General features: G+C 41.0%; 1 protein-coding gene across 7 annotated transcripts in view; it reads left to right on the forward strand.

Moving 5' to 3' along the window:
* The window catches only part of CADPS2 (calcium dependent secretion activator 2), a 343,854-nt gene that overhangs the window by 241,061 nt on the left and 87,754 nt on the right, over window positions 1–15,039 (forward strand). For all 7 annotated transcript variants that reach the window (XM_083399351.1, XM_083399353.1, XM_083399352.1 and 4 more), the window contains exons 14-16: window positions 6,020–6,121; window positions 7,280–7,343; window positions 8,949–9,072. In XM_083399351.1, coding sequence (XP_083255477.1) covers window positions 6,020–6,121; window positions 7,280–7,343; window positions 8,949–9,072 — 290 coding nt within the window. The remainder of the gene's footprint in view (window positions 1–6,019; window positions 6,122–7,279; window positions 7,344–8,948; window positions 9,073–15,039) is intronic.

Here is a 15,039-nt window from a genome sequence, read left to right on the forward strand (position 1 = left end):
CACGGGAACCTCTTACCACCGACGTTGTAGCTTCGCCCTTTATTGTTCTTAAAGTTTTCCTTTCTTGCGGGGGGCGGAATCTGCAAAAGATGAACTCTGTAAGATATTTCACAGACTTTGGGAACACAAATGTCAGAACATGTGGAATTGCCTTTCCAGAGAAGAAGCTGGGCCTCTTGTGAAGGCACTAAGCCATGGCAGAGCATGGTTGTACCAGTGGCGTATCTGCCTTGCTGTTTAATAGGTTTGCAGCTGGAAGTATTTATTTTTAGTGTTGCAATGTTTGCCAATGGACGCAGAGTCTTAAAAAAAAAGTCTCATTTCTCAATAGTTTGTGTCAGTGGCAGTTCTGAAGGAGGGACATTGGTGTATCTTGTTCCCTTTGATGTTTTGCAATCTTGAGTGTCTTCAAAACCCTAGTCTGCGCTGGTTTTCACTTTGCTTCCCGTTGCCCCTTCAGTGAATTATTCTCTGTCCTGTGGGTCATTGGAGACTGCAGCAAAAAAAGAAAGGATGTCAGATGAATGTATTTCGGACTGTTTTCTATCAGTTGGTTTTTTGTAGCAGGGAAGATTAAGTCACTTAGCAATTTGCATTCCCTTTGATTTGTTACCTCTCCTGGTTGCAATGTACTATTATTTTAAGAGTTGGTGATGATAACACAGGAATGGGGCGAACAACTTTCTTGGCTTAAATACTGTCTATATGCTGCCCACATGAAGTTCCTGTGCTTCTCTGGGAACTAGATTAGGACTAGGAAGAGGTCGTCCAGAAGGGAGGGAAAGGAAACAGTAGAAAAGCTTGGAGATACCCTTTAGATATTTGAAAGTAGGGCAAATCAACACCACTTGTGTTTGGGCTGTGGTAGAAAAACTTTAGGCAGGCTCAGAGATATCTGTTTATCTTTGCAGATACAGAATTTATGTCGTTTGCCCCAGCTGCTATCTCAGTGCAGACTTTGGAATCTAAGAAAACATAGCAGCTTGTGATCCTCAGTGGCAAAGGAAAAGCTTTCTTCCTGAAAATCTGGAGGCAGAATTCAACCTCACTTTACACCTGACTTTCAGCTCCCGTTTAATCTGTACTTACGCTAAGGAAGCCTGCTGAAAAGCACTTTCTGGTAAAAGGAGGGAAAGGGTGAGGTGGGGAATATGAAGGATTTAAGGTTCCTCAGGAAGCTGAATGCTAGTCATGACCTTAGACTCATTTTCATGGCATTTTCTGGTGCAGTAGCATTTGAAAATATCCCCAGTCCATTGCTGGTTCTTAATGCTTCTAGTTATGCCTCATTTTTAAATGTGAGGAGTGAGTGGCATTTAAACTCTGCAGCTTACACCCTTATTGAGGACCCAAAAGATGAAAAAAGGGAATGTAGTGAGAAGCTCTTGTTTTTTTCAGCATTTCTCAGCTGGAAGTATCCAGGTCAGATTGTGATCTCACCATGAATCGCTGCTATTCCAGAGAGGTGCACATTCCTTCCTTAGGGACCGTACCCTATAAGAAGCAGAAAAGATATCACAGCAAGGGTCTCAAAACCTGCCTAACTGCCACCTCTCGGTGGAAAAATAATTTTAAACCTTTATTCCCTACAAGCTTAGACAAGGGAAGACAAATTGCCTTGTTCCTGATAGGGTTGCCTTTGTTTCAAACCATACACAATATTTTTTTTAGGGGGGGGTATTGTTCACTTTTACTATTCTGAGGTACAGGTCACTGCATAGTCAGTGAAAATGGATCTAACAAGCTCTTTGAAAATCCTAGGTGTTGTCAGCAGAGTTTTGTACGACAGCAGAGTCAGGTAGAGACATGACGGGCTGTGAGGTCTCCCATGTTGCAATTCTCCTCTTATGGCAGGTTAACAGATGGTGACATTATCCTGGCTCACCTTTCTCACTTGTCACTATCAGGACCCCTGGCGCTCTCCTGTCACACGTGTGACACGCTGCAGCGAAGCTTAACATGACAGAAGTATTTCCTTTCTCGCTGCAGAATGCAATTTCTCCTGACAGTCAAATCAGACCGAGGATTTTACCTGTATCTGAGCACGTTCCATCTGTCAGAACGCCGAGGTAACGGTGTCGTGGCATTCACTGCAAGGGAGGAGTGAAGTTCCTTCTTCTTTCACATTGCATTTATGAAAGAAAAGAGTGATGTACACATCTTGGCGGTGTCTGATGAAATTGCTGTCCTTGAAATTTATCTTTAAAGATGAAAAGCACGTTGGGCTTCCTCACCTGACAGGTCACAAGTAGAATTTATTCAAGAGAAGAGAGGAGCCGGCTGTGTGCCTATTGGTGCAGCAAATCGTGTCATGACCAAGCAATCACATTCAGTTCTTGAGAGCTAAAATGTCCAGCTAATATTTGCTTAAATCTTTCCTGATATTTTTGATAGTTAAGTTATAAATAACATGGACGATATCAGCTATATAATACTCTTTTTTTCACTGATGTATGCTGCAGGAGAATACCTGGTTGTATCTTAGGTAAGAGTGTATGCTGGAAAGGACTAACCTTGGTTTAGATTTCACTTTACAGGGACACAGGTGGCGCTGTGGTCTAAACCACTGAGCCTTTTGGGCTTGCAGATTGGAAGGTCGGCGGTTCAAATCTGTGTGATGGGGTGAGCTCCCGTTGCTCTGTCCCAGCTTCTGCCAACCCAGCAGTTCGAAAGCACACCAGTAAGAGAGTGTGCTGGAGAGGACTAACCTTAGCTTAGATCTCATGGTAGCCCCAGCAAGCATGGTGGAAGCTGTCCAGGGATGGTGGAAGTTGTCCAGGGAATGAAGAACTGGATTCAGAGGAAGGACCAAGTGGGTTGACAGAGGAGTTGTGAGGGGCCCAGTCTGGTTCTAACCCACTGCAGGGAGCAAAGAGTTTAACTCCCTGTCCTTCCATGCTAGAGATCCAACATGGATTAGGGCCCCTCTGCTGGCTTCTGTAAATAGATATACAAATATTTAAGGGCAGAGCCCTCAATCTGTTCCTGTCTACATAACTTTAAACTACATTTATATTAGTGTGAAAATGGGAGGGAAGATCAGATAGTACCTTTTTTCATATATAATATTGCACCCACACATGCAAAGTCCCATGAGGAATGGAGCCAGGGGAGAGAGAGAGAAAGAATTCAGGCAGAGAAAGAACATTGCACACAACTAATCTAACCTTGCTCTCTCCTGGCCATGATTTGTTCCAGGTGCTGTTCTCTTCTGCCAGGGCTTTTCCCTGGTAGTAGTGTTTGCATGTAATAATAATAATAATAATAATAATAATAATAATAATAATAATTTATTTATACCCTGTCCACCTGGCTGGGTTTCCCCAGCCATTCTGGGTGACTCGCAACAAAATATTAAAAATACGACAAAACATCAAACATTAAAAACTTATCTAAACAGGGCTGCCTTCAGATGTCTTCTTAAAGTCAGGTAGTTGTTTATTTCCTTGACATCTGATGGGAGGGCATTCAACAGGGCAGTTGCCACTACCAAGAAGACCCTCTGCCTGGTTCCTGTAACCTCACTTCTCACAGGGAGGGAACTGCCAGAAGGCCCTGGGAGCTGGACCTCCATGTCCGGACTGAACGATGGGGGTGGAAACACTGTGTCACCCTCAGCTATCAGAGATGGGATTGAGGTACAACAGGAGGTGTGCTTCTAGCTCTTGAAGTTGTACAGCAAAGGTAGGGAGTTTCTACCACTGGCAGACTCTTATCAGCCCTGTAGATAATATCTACGCTTATTATGATCTTACCACAGTGCAAGAGAAAGAGAGATGCAAATGACCAGAAGTTCTTGCTTTTTGGCATTTGAACTGACTTTTCTAAATAGGCACATGACATGTTGCCATGTGCTCTGGGCTACTCTAATCCATTAATAAAGGAGACAAAGCTTTTGTACCTTACACCATATTCAGTTGTGTATTCAGCCATTGTGTATATGGCTGAAGGAATGGCTAGATGTTCAGATTTCTGCAAGCCTTTTGCCAACATTCTGTGTACTTCTATGAATCCTGCCAGACCTCATTCTGAGACACACACACACACACAAACAAACAAACAAACAATAGCCAAGAATAGCATTCTGCTACAAAAGGATGAATCCAAAGAACTGCAGATTGTATGTGTTGCTTTTGATGCTTATGTTGCATTCTCCGGTGTGCAACATGGGCTTTCCAGGTGGGGTATACTCTGGGGATAAGGCATAAATCTGGCACACATTGCACCAAGCAATTAACTTCGAAAGTTGCCAATTGCAATTGAGCTCAAGCTTACTAGTTTTATTTGAGTTCTCTGTTTGTAAGACAAAGTAGATCACGTGGACTGGTCTCTCTTTTTTTTAATTCAGTGACCTAACAGTTATTATACACATGTGTACTTATGCTGTCATAGATGAGCAGGCATTAAGGAATGTGGAAAAAGAAAGAAAGGGTACAACCCAAACAAAGAGAAGAGGACATGATGGGGAATTATGAAGGCCATGGTGCTATTCCATCAAATACCTGTAAATTCAGGTTGACATGACATTTTATAACCTCCTTGCAAACAAATGGAAATGGATGCTCGACAATTAGCTGATGTCGCCAAATCTCCCTGCAGACTTGGTGTGGCAAATAAATCAGAATGCTTTCATCTGAAAGTCACCTAAAGTTACCTTCTGTTCTGCACATGAACATCGTCAACTGGATTTGAGTCACAGGCCAATAATCCAGAGAAGGAAAAATGCATTACATACATTACATAGCCAGCGTGGTGTAGTGGTTAAGAGCGGTAGTCTCGTAATCTGGGGAACCGGGTTCGCGTCTCCGCTCCTCCACATGCAGCTGCTGGGTGACCTTGGGCCAGTCACACTTCTTTGAAGTCTCTCAGCCCCACTCACCTCACAGAGTGTTTGTTGTGGGGGAGGATGGGAAAGGAGAATGTTAGCCGCTTTGAGACTCCTGAAGGGGAGTGAAAGGCGGGATATCAAATCCAAACTCTTCTTCTTCTTCTTCTACTCTTGTGGACGGATCCAAACTGAACAGCAAAGTACTGAAAAAATGGGTCCAATATAATAAAGTTCAGGTGGTCAGATTTGATTTGATTTCATAGTTGAGTAAAGACATTTAACCACATCTCTAAAAGGACAAGGAGGGATTTGGATCCGTACAAAAGAAGGAAGACCTCACTGCCTTCTGCCCTGCTTAAACTTAAAAGGCAGGGATAGGAGGCATGCAACTTTCCATATATTGTTGGCCTACAACTCACATCATCTGAAGAATGGCCATGCTGGCTGGAACTGATGGGAGTTGGCGTCCCAGCAACATCTGGAGGTTCCCCATCTCTAACTTAAAAGAACGAGAGACTGGGACCAACCATGAAGCAGTATCCCTAAGGAGAGCATGATAGTTGAACATTGTTTTCTCAATGGCGTCACCCTTGCTTACCATCACATTAGGGAAATTGTGGAGTTTGGGATCAAAGTCAATATTGTGATGGAAGGGTGCTCAGAGAAGCCTTCTTTCGTGGTATATACATTACAAAGCTGCCTGCATTTGCCAGACATGTGGTCCATTAGGAACTAGGCTTTAAATTGAACAGCTTCTAACCTCATTCCGCTCTACCTGTTTTGTCGTCTCTGTGGGCCACAATATTAGTGGCTCTTAACTGCTCACTGCTCTTTAAGTTCTGAACTGGACTCCTCTTCACACCTTGAAAATGTATTTTAATTATTTTCAATTGTTGCGTCCTCTATTATATGTACGTGACACAGTTAGCAGCTTATTTAATTTCACACTTCTGCTGCACCATTCCTCTTAAAGAGCTGTCTCGGTAGTGTATGACTTCTAAAAGGCTGTGTTATTGCCATCAGGGCTTTGTCCCCTCTACTCCTTTTGATGCTGAAGTGTTATGTGAAATTATAACTGGTAAACTCTAAGTGCCTATGTTTTCAAGGTGATGCATTAATGAATTAAGACACGATTACCACTGTTCTGTCCTTAAACTTATGATGCGTATTATTAAAACCTGTACATTTCAGACCAGATGGAATTGGAACGGTAACCATTGAAGAGAAAGAAAAGTTTGAAGATATTAAGGAAAGGCTTACTTCTCTTTTGGAAAACCAGATTAGCCACTTCAGGTAAGCATTTGCATACTGCAAGTTTGACATGCCTATTGCTATGAGGAAAGAAGGAGATGGTGAATTAGGGTTTAGATCCTGGTGCAATCTTAAATTTGCGTTTTTATAAACCAACTAAGGCCTTTGAAGAGGAATATCACCCTTCCCGTCAGTTGGTTTTTTAAAGCATCAGACATTTACTCTACCTAACGTTGCAGGTCGCATGTGAATTTTGCCCATTCTGTACCAATTTATGCCGGTCATGCAAACAGATCAGAGACTTGCAAGCATGGATGGTGCAGACCAAAAATATATAGCACAAATGACCCCTCCTTTAAAAAAATATAGCTTTCTCACTTAACACTGATTTTGCCTATCAGTCATTGTTATTTGTCCTTGGTGGAGAGCGAATTGTTTACACTAGGCATGTCATAGCGGTTCGGAATGTGAAATGCAACTTTACAACCAGTAGCATTTCTGTATATCTTACATATTTTATATGGTAACAAGAGAAAGGACAGGGCAAAAAATCATGCAGATAATCTAAGAACATTTGGGCAAGAAAATGTAATACCTTTGTTATTAAAAGTTGAGGATGTAGAGGTTTATTAAGGCTGCAATCCTGTACTCATTTATTTGGAAGCACGTCCCATAAACCTTAATGTAGCCTGCTTATTTCTAAGTAATTATGTGTGGGATTGCACTGCTAACCTGTTAGTCTTGTTGATTTAAACCCCTATGAAATCTCAAACAATACTAGTAATTGGGGTAGTACACATTTTACTTCTGATCCAGTTCCATCTTGAAGCCATCCAGATAGAAATGAAGAGCCTTAAGCCTTGCACACCCACATTAAAAGCATCCATGAATAAAATGTGTTTTGAGAGCATGCCTAAATGATTAGCAGGAGAGAGTCAATTATACCGCTCAGGGCAGGAAATTGTAGAAGTTTGGGGTTCTGTCCCTCGTGCCCACCCACCTACGCCCCCAAAGGAGCACATACTTTTCTAAATAATTTTAAAAGAAATATATACAAATGTGTTGTCACACAGAGGTGCATCTTTAGCTGAGATTCCTGCAATTTGGGGGGTTGGACTAGATTACATGATTCTTGGGGTCCCTTCCAACTGTGCAGTTCTATGATTCTAATAAAGGGTCTATCTTTTGTCTATATTTAAGGTATTGTTTCCCTTTTGGGCGTCCAGAAGGAGCGTTAAAAGCTACACTTTCATTACTCGAAAGGGTACGTTCTGAGTTTCATTTAAGATTTTCCAGTACTTGTGTATTTTTTAGAAATTGACCAAAGTGTACACATTACCTATTTTGGTATTATTTCCAAAATGTTAATTTTCCCCGTGTGGGGGGGGGGGCAGACACCTATTTAGTACCGAATCAGTTGAGTAGAACATTACTTTTAATATTTTTAGACTCTTTTAAATCAGTCATGGGATTCATACCTTTAGGATTCTCTCACATAGCAATATATTTTATGGAGGAATTCTCCATGGAAATAAGTAAAGTCTTTCATGCTCATAAAATGTAATCCCTAAAAAACGTAAGTAAAAGTGTGTTGGATCAGTCTACAGGTTGACCTAGTTCAGTATAAGGCTATCAGTGGCGACTATCCATGATAACTCGTGTTTAAGGAAATTTGCCTTTACTGCATAATGCTTTAAATACCTTCCATTGCTAGACTCTTCAAGAAATCTTAGGAAGCTCATGAACAATGTCCGGAGAGCTAAATTCAGACCAAGGAGGCATGAGTTCAAACAGAGGTACCACAGGTGGTGCTGTGGTCTAAATTACTGAGCCTCTTGATCTTGCCGATCAGAAGGTTGGCAGTTCGAATCCCTGCAATGGTGTAAGTTCCCATTGCTCTGTGCCAGCTTCTGCCAACCTAGCAGTTCGAAAGCTTACCAGTGCAAGTAGATAAATAGGTACCACTGTGGCGGGAAGGTAAATGGCATTTCTGTGGGCTCTGGTTTCTGTCATGGTGTTCTGTTGCGCCAGAGGCGGTTTTGTCATGCTGGCTACATGACCTGGAGAGTTGCCTGTGGATGAACTCCAGCTCCCTTGGCCTGAAAGTGGGACGAGTGCCACACCCCATAGTTGCCTTTGACTGGACTTAACCATCCAGGAGTCCTTTACCTTTACCTTTTTAGCAACTTGAATAAAATATTGGCCGATCGTCTTGCCTACTCTTTTGTGGCTTGTTTCAACCCAGTACCAGTCTCCAGCTTCATTCTTGTGGCTTTCCCTTCACCTGCCACTGCTATTATTTTCCTGTGCCAGTAATGGGGTATTTTTCTTACTGGATTTTGTGTGGTAGGGCAAATCCAGATTTAAGTATAGAAATAGTATGGACTGGCATTTTGATGATGACATCATGCGGATGCCATGAAAAGCTTCTGTGTAGGAGCAGCACCCTAGTCTATAAGAAAACTTCCATGTGAAAGCTCCCTACAAGTGCTGTAAATGAACTCAAGCCAATTGATGTTTTCTCATCCTTTCCCCTACCCCCAATCTTTAATGTAAAGATAGTTTGACCTTATGAACGGCTGTAAATATTACAAGATAACATGTATGTTTAGTACTGTGTAGACACTTGTTTTAGCCTTGTGTTTCATTTAGAAATGGTGTCTGCAGGTGGGCAAGTCTAAGTTATGGCCTAAACGGCTGCTTTTCACTCAGATCTGCAGAGATTAATAGCTAAGTCGATTAGCGACTTCCTTTTCTTTCAGTCTCTAATTGCCAGCAAATCTAAAACAACTATTAGTATACGTTGAAACCTTTTCTCTTGGGGGGGGTTATGGTAATGTGTCTAACTCGAGCACTGTCTTTGACGCAGGTTTTAATGAAAGATATTGCCACTCCCATACCAGCGGAAGAAGTGAAGAAAGTGGTTAGAAAATGTCTGGAGAAAGCAGCCTTGATCAATTACACTCGGCTTACAGATTATGCCAAAACAGAAGGTTAGTACAGCAATCAGCTAGCTACCAGAGTGGCTGCAAAAGCTATCGGCGCCTATTAACTGAATATATTTTGTGAGCAGCCTTTTCTCTTTCCTGAGCAAAACCTGTACCACAGCAAGGGGAAATATCTCATTAAAATCTCAGCTGGTGAACTACTGAGCTTTTTCCTATTCATGGCTTTAATATACCTCCTGGGACCGCGCTTGAATGAATGATCTTTGCTTTGTGCTGAAGTTCTCCTTTGTCCTTTATTTTAAGGGTAGTTTTGTGTGTCACATAACTGGCCCAAATCAACCCATTCTAGAGGGTACTTTCTTGCCCAGTTTTAGCATTTGAACTTAGTTGCATAAGGAAGAGACATTGGGCATTCCGGAGCCATTGAATATAGCCCCTTACCTAGCTCCAGTTCCCTGGTTGCCCCTTGTTTATTAATGAACCGTTAAGAATACACATAATAAAATCCACCTCGAGTCCTCAGCCAATGGGCTCACTTACGTGTGAAGCTAGAGAAAGCTTTCTTCCAATAGGAGAGAGTGGACTTTTTTGAAATTTCCCTTTTGTGTGAGTAGTGTTTTAACCCCCAGGGGTGGGGCAGGGTGTCTCAGATGATAAATAATCATTTAAATATTGAATAGAAACCAGATACATTTATATAACATAAAATAAAGGGGCTTGCAACATCAAGAATTGTTGGTGAATAATAGTAGTAGTAGTAGTAGTAGTAGTAGTAGTGGTAATAATAATAATAATAATAATAATAATAATAATAATAATAATAATAATAATATATTAATAATTATGAGCCCAGCCTTGGCTGGGGAGGGCGGGGTATAAATAAAAATTAATAATAATAATAATAATAATAATAATAATAATAATAATAATAAGTTACTTACACCCCGCCCATCTGGCCAGGCCTCCCTGGCCACTCTGGGTGGCTCCCAACAGCATGATAAAACATTAAACATTTAAAAAAACTAAACAGGACTGCCTTCAGATCATCTTTATATGCAACAAGGCTTGCAAAGGAACACAGGATGATACAGATATTCATCTATACGTTTTTTTCTGCCAGATTTCCACCATCTCTATGATTAAATGGGAAAACGTTAGGTTTCTGACTTGATAATCAACTTGATAATCAGTTGGGGCTTGAGCTCCCCAAAACCATTTCCAGAAATGTTGAAAATTGTAAACAAGTACTTTATTGTCTATTTCACGTTGCTTTATATTTCCACATTACCTAAGATGCTGTGGTGTGGTTTTTTTTATTCCACCACCACCTATAATCTTTAAGAAGAAATCGGAAACATGATGGGGTTGTAATGGGTTATTTTGCAAAGCAAAGTATGGAACATATGAAGCTGTGTCACACCAAATTAGATTGTTGGTCATCTCCATCTCAGCCTACCCCACCTCAGTGCTCTTCAAATGTTTTTGGACTCCAACTCCCATCAGCCCCAGTCAGTATGGACAATGGTCAGGGATGGTGGATGCTGTAGTTTACAACAATTTTGTGTGTGTGTCTGTACCAATATTGTTCCAATAACAGCCTCATTATAACAATACCAGTTTTATCTAATTAATGCCAATTATTCAAATGTCAAATTATACAATTTAATTAAACTGGGCCCCCTGCATGCTACAGTTGATGAGTTCATTCTTCTATATTTTTTCTGCGTTCCAATTTTTTAATCATTTTCATTCCATTCAGATGTAATAATCCCCTATATAACAGCTGCAATATTGTGATTTCAACTTGTGTTGGTATAATAGGTAATTTATAAAGTTTCAAGTGAGGAAATTCAGCTGTAATCCTCATTCTTTCCTGGGTGTGACAATTTTCTCCATGATGTTTTCCCATCCATATATGAGTGTTGTATCCTTTACTCCTGCAACTGTTGATGGTTCCTGTCATGTCTTGGGAGAAGCTGTTATCTCCGTTTCCAAAAGTCACTGCATCACTTCATCCCGTGATTCGCCTTCCAATAAACAAGGCACCTTTGCCATTTTTCCAGCCTAGAAAGAACAGTCTGAAACCAGACTACAGATAGTTAATCCAAAAACTTCTATTCTCACAGCTGGTAGAATCCTTTCCTTCCAGCTGCTGATTTATGCCCATTTATCCTTATCTCATACACATTCCTTTGTGGATAATGGAGGTTAGGGGAGATTTTGCTCTATATTTTCAAAGCACAGCATTCCTTCGCCCCTTCCCTCTCAGCTCCTTTCTCTCAAACATGCAGTTCCAATTTTGTTAAATTCCACATTATACAGTAGTACCTCAGTTTTTGAGCGTAATCCTTTCTGGAAGACCATTCGACTTCGAAAACATTCAAAAACCAAGACGCAAAGGGCAGTCTGCAATTTCAATGGAGAAAATTGGGGGGGGGGGACGACTCAGTGGAAGCTATTTGACTTCTGAAAAGTGTTCAAAAACAGAAGCAATTACTTCCGGGTTTTCGGTGTTCGAAAACCAAAACGTTCTGCTTCCAAGATGTTAAAAAACCAAGGTACCACTTTATTCCAATTTCTTCCATCCTCACTTGTGCAGATATTTTAAAATAAAACTTGCATTCTAGGGCGGTGGGTTGCCATATCATGAATGTAGAGAAAAACCGTAAGTAAGCAAACCTTGGGCTCCCTCCCTGTATTGTCTCTTTCACCTAATGAAATCTGCTCTCAATCCAAACCTTTCACATTCTTGTAGCTGGGTTGTATTTGTGGTTTCTTATCTCCTCGTCTCTGACACACACCGGTAGTTTACTCCAATTAAAGTTCAATTAGCAGGATAACCTGTGCTTCCAGGAACGGGATTGGGGGGTCGTGGCAGCCAGAGTGCTCCATGTACCCAATATCTTTGCCTGCCCTCACATTCCATGGGGAAGCGAGTGCCAGACCTCAAGGCAAACTGCAGATGGGAGCCTGATTCCTCTTCCAACTGAAGAGGAATGCAGATAATGAAATTCCTCCATCAATATCTGATTATCTCCATCTCCCTCCTCTCTCTCCTGCTATGTTGGGAGAGTCTCCATTCTTGGCGGAGGTAATTTGCAACGTCTTCATACTACGCATAACAATAACATGAGTTGTTTAAAATTCATAATTTGGTGGAAGCCATTGTATAGATTATTTTTCTAATCACATGCTCAGTATATTCTGCAACAGTTTATTTTTAGCATGACTGAAATTGTAGTCACAAATAATACCAAAAGCAGGGGAGAGGAAAGGTGCCGGTTGTATTTAACAATTCGTTTTAACTTATTTTCCCGTCTCTTCACCATCACGGACAAACATGAGTTAGCCAATCTCTTGAGTGATTAACCAAAAAAATAAAGCCATCTCATCACTATAGCAACCAATATTATATCATGGGAATAACAACATGAAAGCACCTCAGTAACCAGTTTATCATAATTAATTAAGATATCATGTTGTGTTTAAATGAAGGAGGATATATGTGGATCTTTCTGAAAATGAGAAAGATACCTTTTCACCTTCAGCTAGCATCCTATGCATGCTTGCAGCAGGGGGCTCTTGCTGTTCAATTATCTAGAGTTTTTAACAAGCTTGTTTGGCATAATTGGTGTAAAAATAGAAAGTTTCTAAAAGAAGGCACCCAAGCTGGGCTGAGAGTCAAGCAAAGTAATCTTGGTGTGGAGCTCATTGTTTACAGGTGATATAAATATATCATTCCTTAGATCCTCTGAAACTTTACAGAAATGTGAAAAAGGAGTCACATTACAAAGTACAATGTATTTTTTATTTATTTTTTGTCGTGGGGACTAGGTAAGAAAGCTCACAGACCAGGGCATGAGCTGCAGCCAAGTATATCTGAGTCAGTGCCTGAGTGGGAAACTGGTGGGGCGGAGGCAGGATCCTATATGTGCCCCCCTTGAGTTGTGGGGAAGAAACAGTGGCGTAGCGTGGGTTGTCAGCACCCGGGGCAAGGCAAGTAATTTGCGCCCCCTAACCCGTGGATTTGCGCCCCCTAACCCTAACCCCCAGATGTTGCGGCCGGTGCGGCCGCCCCCCCCCCCCCTGCACCCCCCACGCTACGCCACTGGGAAGAAAAGCATGAACAGAATTAGTTCTTGACGGAAACAGGAATTCCATATTGACACTCCCAGGAAAAAAAGGCCATATAACTGGCTCAGATTATTACGTTTAAGTGATTTCAGTCAACAGTGTAAAGTACAAAAACCTAAACGGAAACAAAAGATAAGTGAGGCCCAACTCTCTCTCTCTTTAATTAAAGGTTTCTTTCATACAGTAAATAACAGCAAAAATATCACATTATTTCATCCAGAAACATGGGAAGACTTGAGATTGGTAGCGTTAATAAATTCCCACATTCAGCTTCCTTGGGTGTTCCTGGGTCCTGGAATCATGAGTGAGGGAGAAAAATGTCTGTCTTTCCCCCCAACATTCATAATGTTGCTCCCTGTCCCACTGCCTAGTTTTTTTCCTAAACAGCTCCAAATACTGTATCCTTTCATATGGATATGCACATGGAACTTTCATATGCAGTGCATATGGAACTATGCATTGCAATTCCTTTTCAAAGTGAACATGCCCATAGGGGCTAATTTTTCAGTTCCAAAATTTTACAAACAGATTCCAGTTTTTAAGAAGATTTCTGTACAGGCATTTCTGAGAGCCAGTGTGGTGTAGTGGTTAAGAGCGGTAGTCTCGTAATCTGGGGAACCGGGTTCGCGTCTCCGCTCCTCCACATGCAGCTGCTGGGTGACCTTGGGCCAGTCACACTTCTTTGAAGTCTCTCAGCCCCACTCACCTCACAGAGTGTTTGTTGTGGGGGAGGAAGGGAAAGGAGAATGTTAGCCGCTTTGAGACTCCTTTGATAAAGTGGGATATCAAATCCAAACTCCTCTTCTTCTTCTTCTTCTTCTTCTTCTATTTCTTCTCTTCCTCAAACATTTATTAACTGTAAGCTTAACATGGGATCCCATGTTTTCCTCCTTCACTGGCCAAGAGTTAGCCAACAAGCTGATTTCCATGCTTTAGCCAGTGAAGCGCATGCTATTGTTAACATGTTCACAACTAACACAACACGTTCCTTTTGAACCTGCCCCTTTATTGCTCCCAGTAACATTGCTGGGGAATTAATTTGCCTCACATACCATAATTGTATCCTTGATACCTTTTACAACAATAAGTCAGTGTTGTTTTTCCTCTCTTAGATCTCCAATACATATTGGATATATTTTGACACGTTTTTGCTATTCTCATAAGCATTAAGTACCAGTATTCTTCCAAAATATTTTCAATTTTCTTCTGTCACTGAAAGACTGAATTCTGTCACATGCTTTTATCCCCAAGTCATTCCTTTTAGTTGTATCCAGGAGTATTCAATAGATTTTCAATGTCAAACCTTTTGTTATATCAGCTTTTTCATAAGATGTCAGTGGTCTCTTTATGTTCACAAAGTCTCTTTGAGAATATATATTTTTTGTAGTAAGTGAGAAATAAGTGAAATATTAATAATAATGTACCCTGTAGTTATTTGGAAATAGTTTCTAATTTGTAGATAACGGGAAAGGATAGCTGTAGACAGTGATTTCTTTATCTCCATTGATGATGCAGTTTTCAGTCAGGGCAGGGGTGAAGTTTTGCAGCCCTGCAGAAATTCATTCCCTGTCCATGGCTATCAGAAATACAACAATTCAACACAAGCAAAACTATGTGAATTTGCTTAGTATGTATAATTCATTCAAGTTGCACAATCCAGTTTTTCTTGGCATACAATTTCAGGATATGTTTTTTTAATTCAGAGTACCCAGTCATCAAATACAGTGGTGCCTCGCAAGACGAAAAGAATCCGTTCCGCGAGTCTTTTCGTCTTGCAGTTTTTTCGTCTTGCGAAGCAAGCCCATTAGCGGATTAGCGCTATTAGCGCTATTGACAGTTTAAGGGCTAAAAACGGCTTTTTAGGGCTTAAGGGATTAG

The sequence above is a fragment of the Podarcis tiliguerta genome (assembly GCF_965153285.1).
Source record: "Podarcis tiliguerta genome assembly, chromosome: 10".
NCBI classification, from domain to species: domain Eukaryota; kingdom Metazoa; phylum Chordata; class Lepidosauria; order Squamata; family Lacertidae; genus Podarcis; species Podarcis tiliguerta.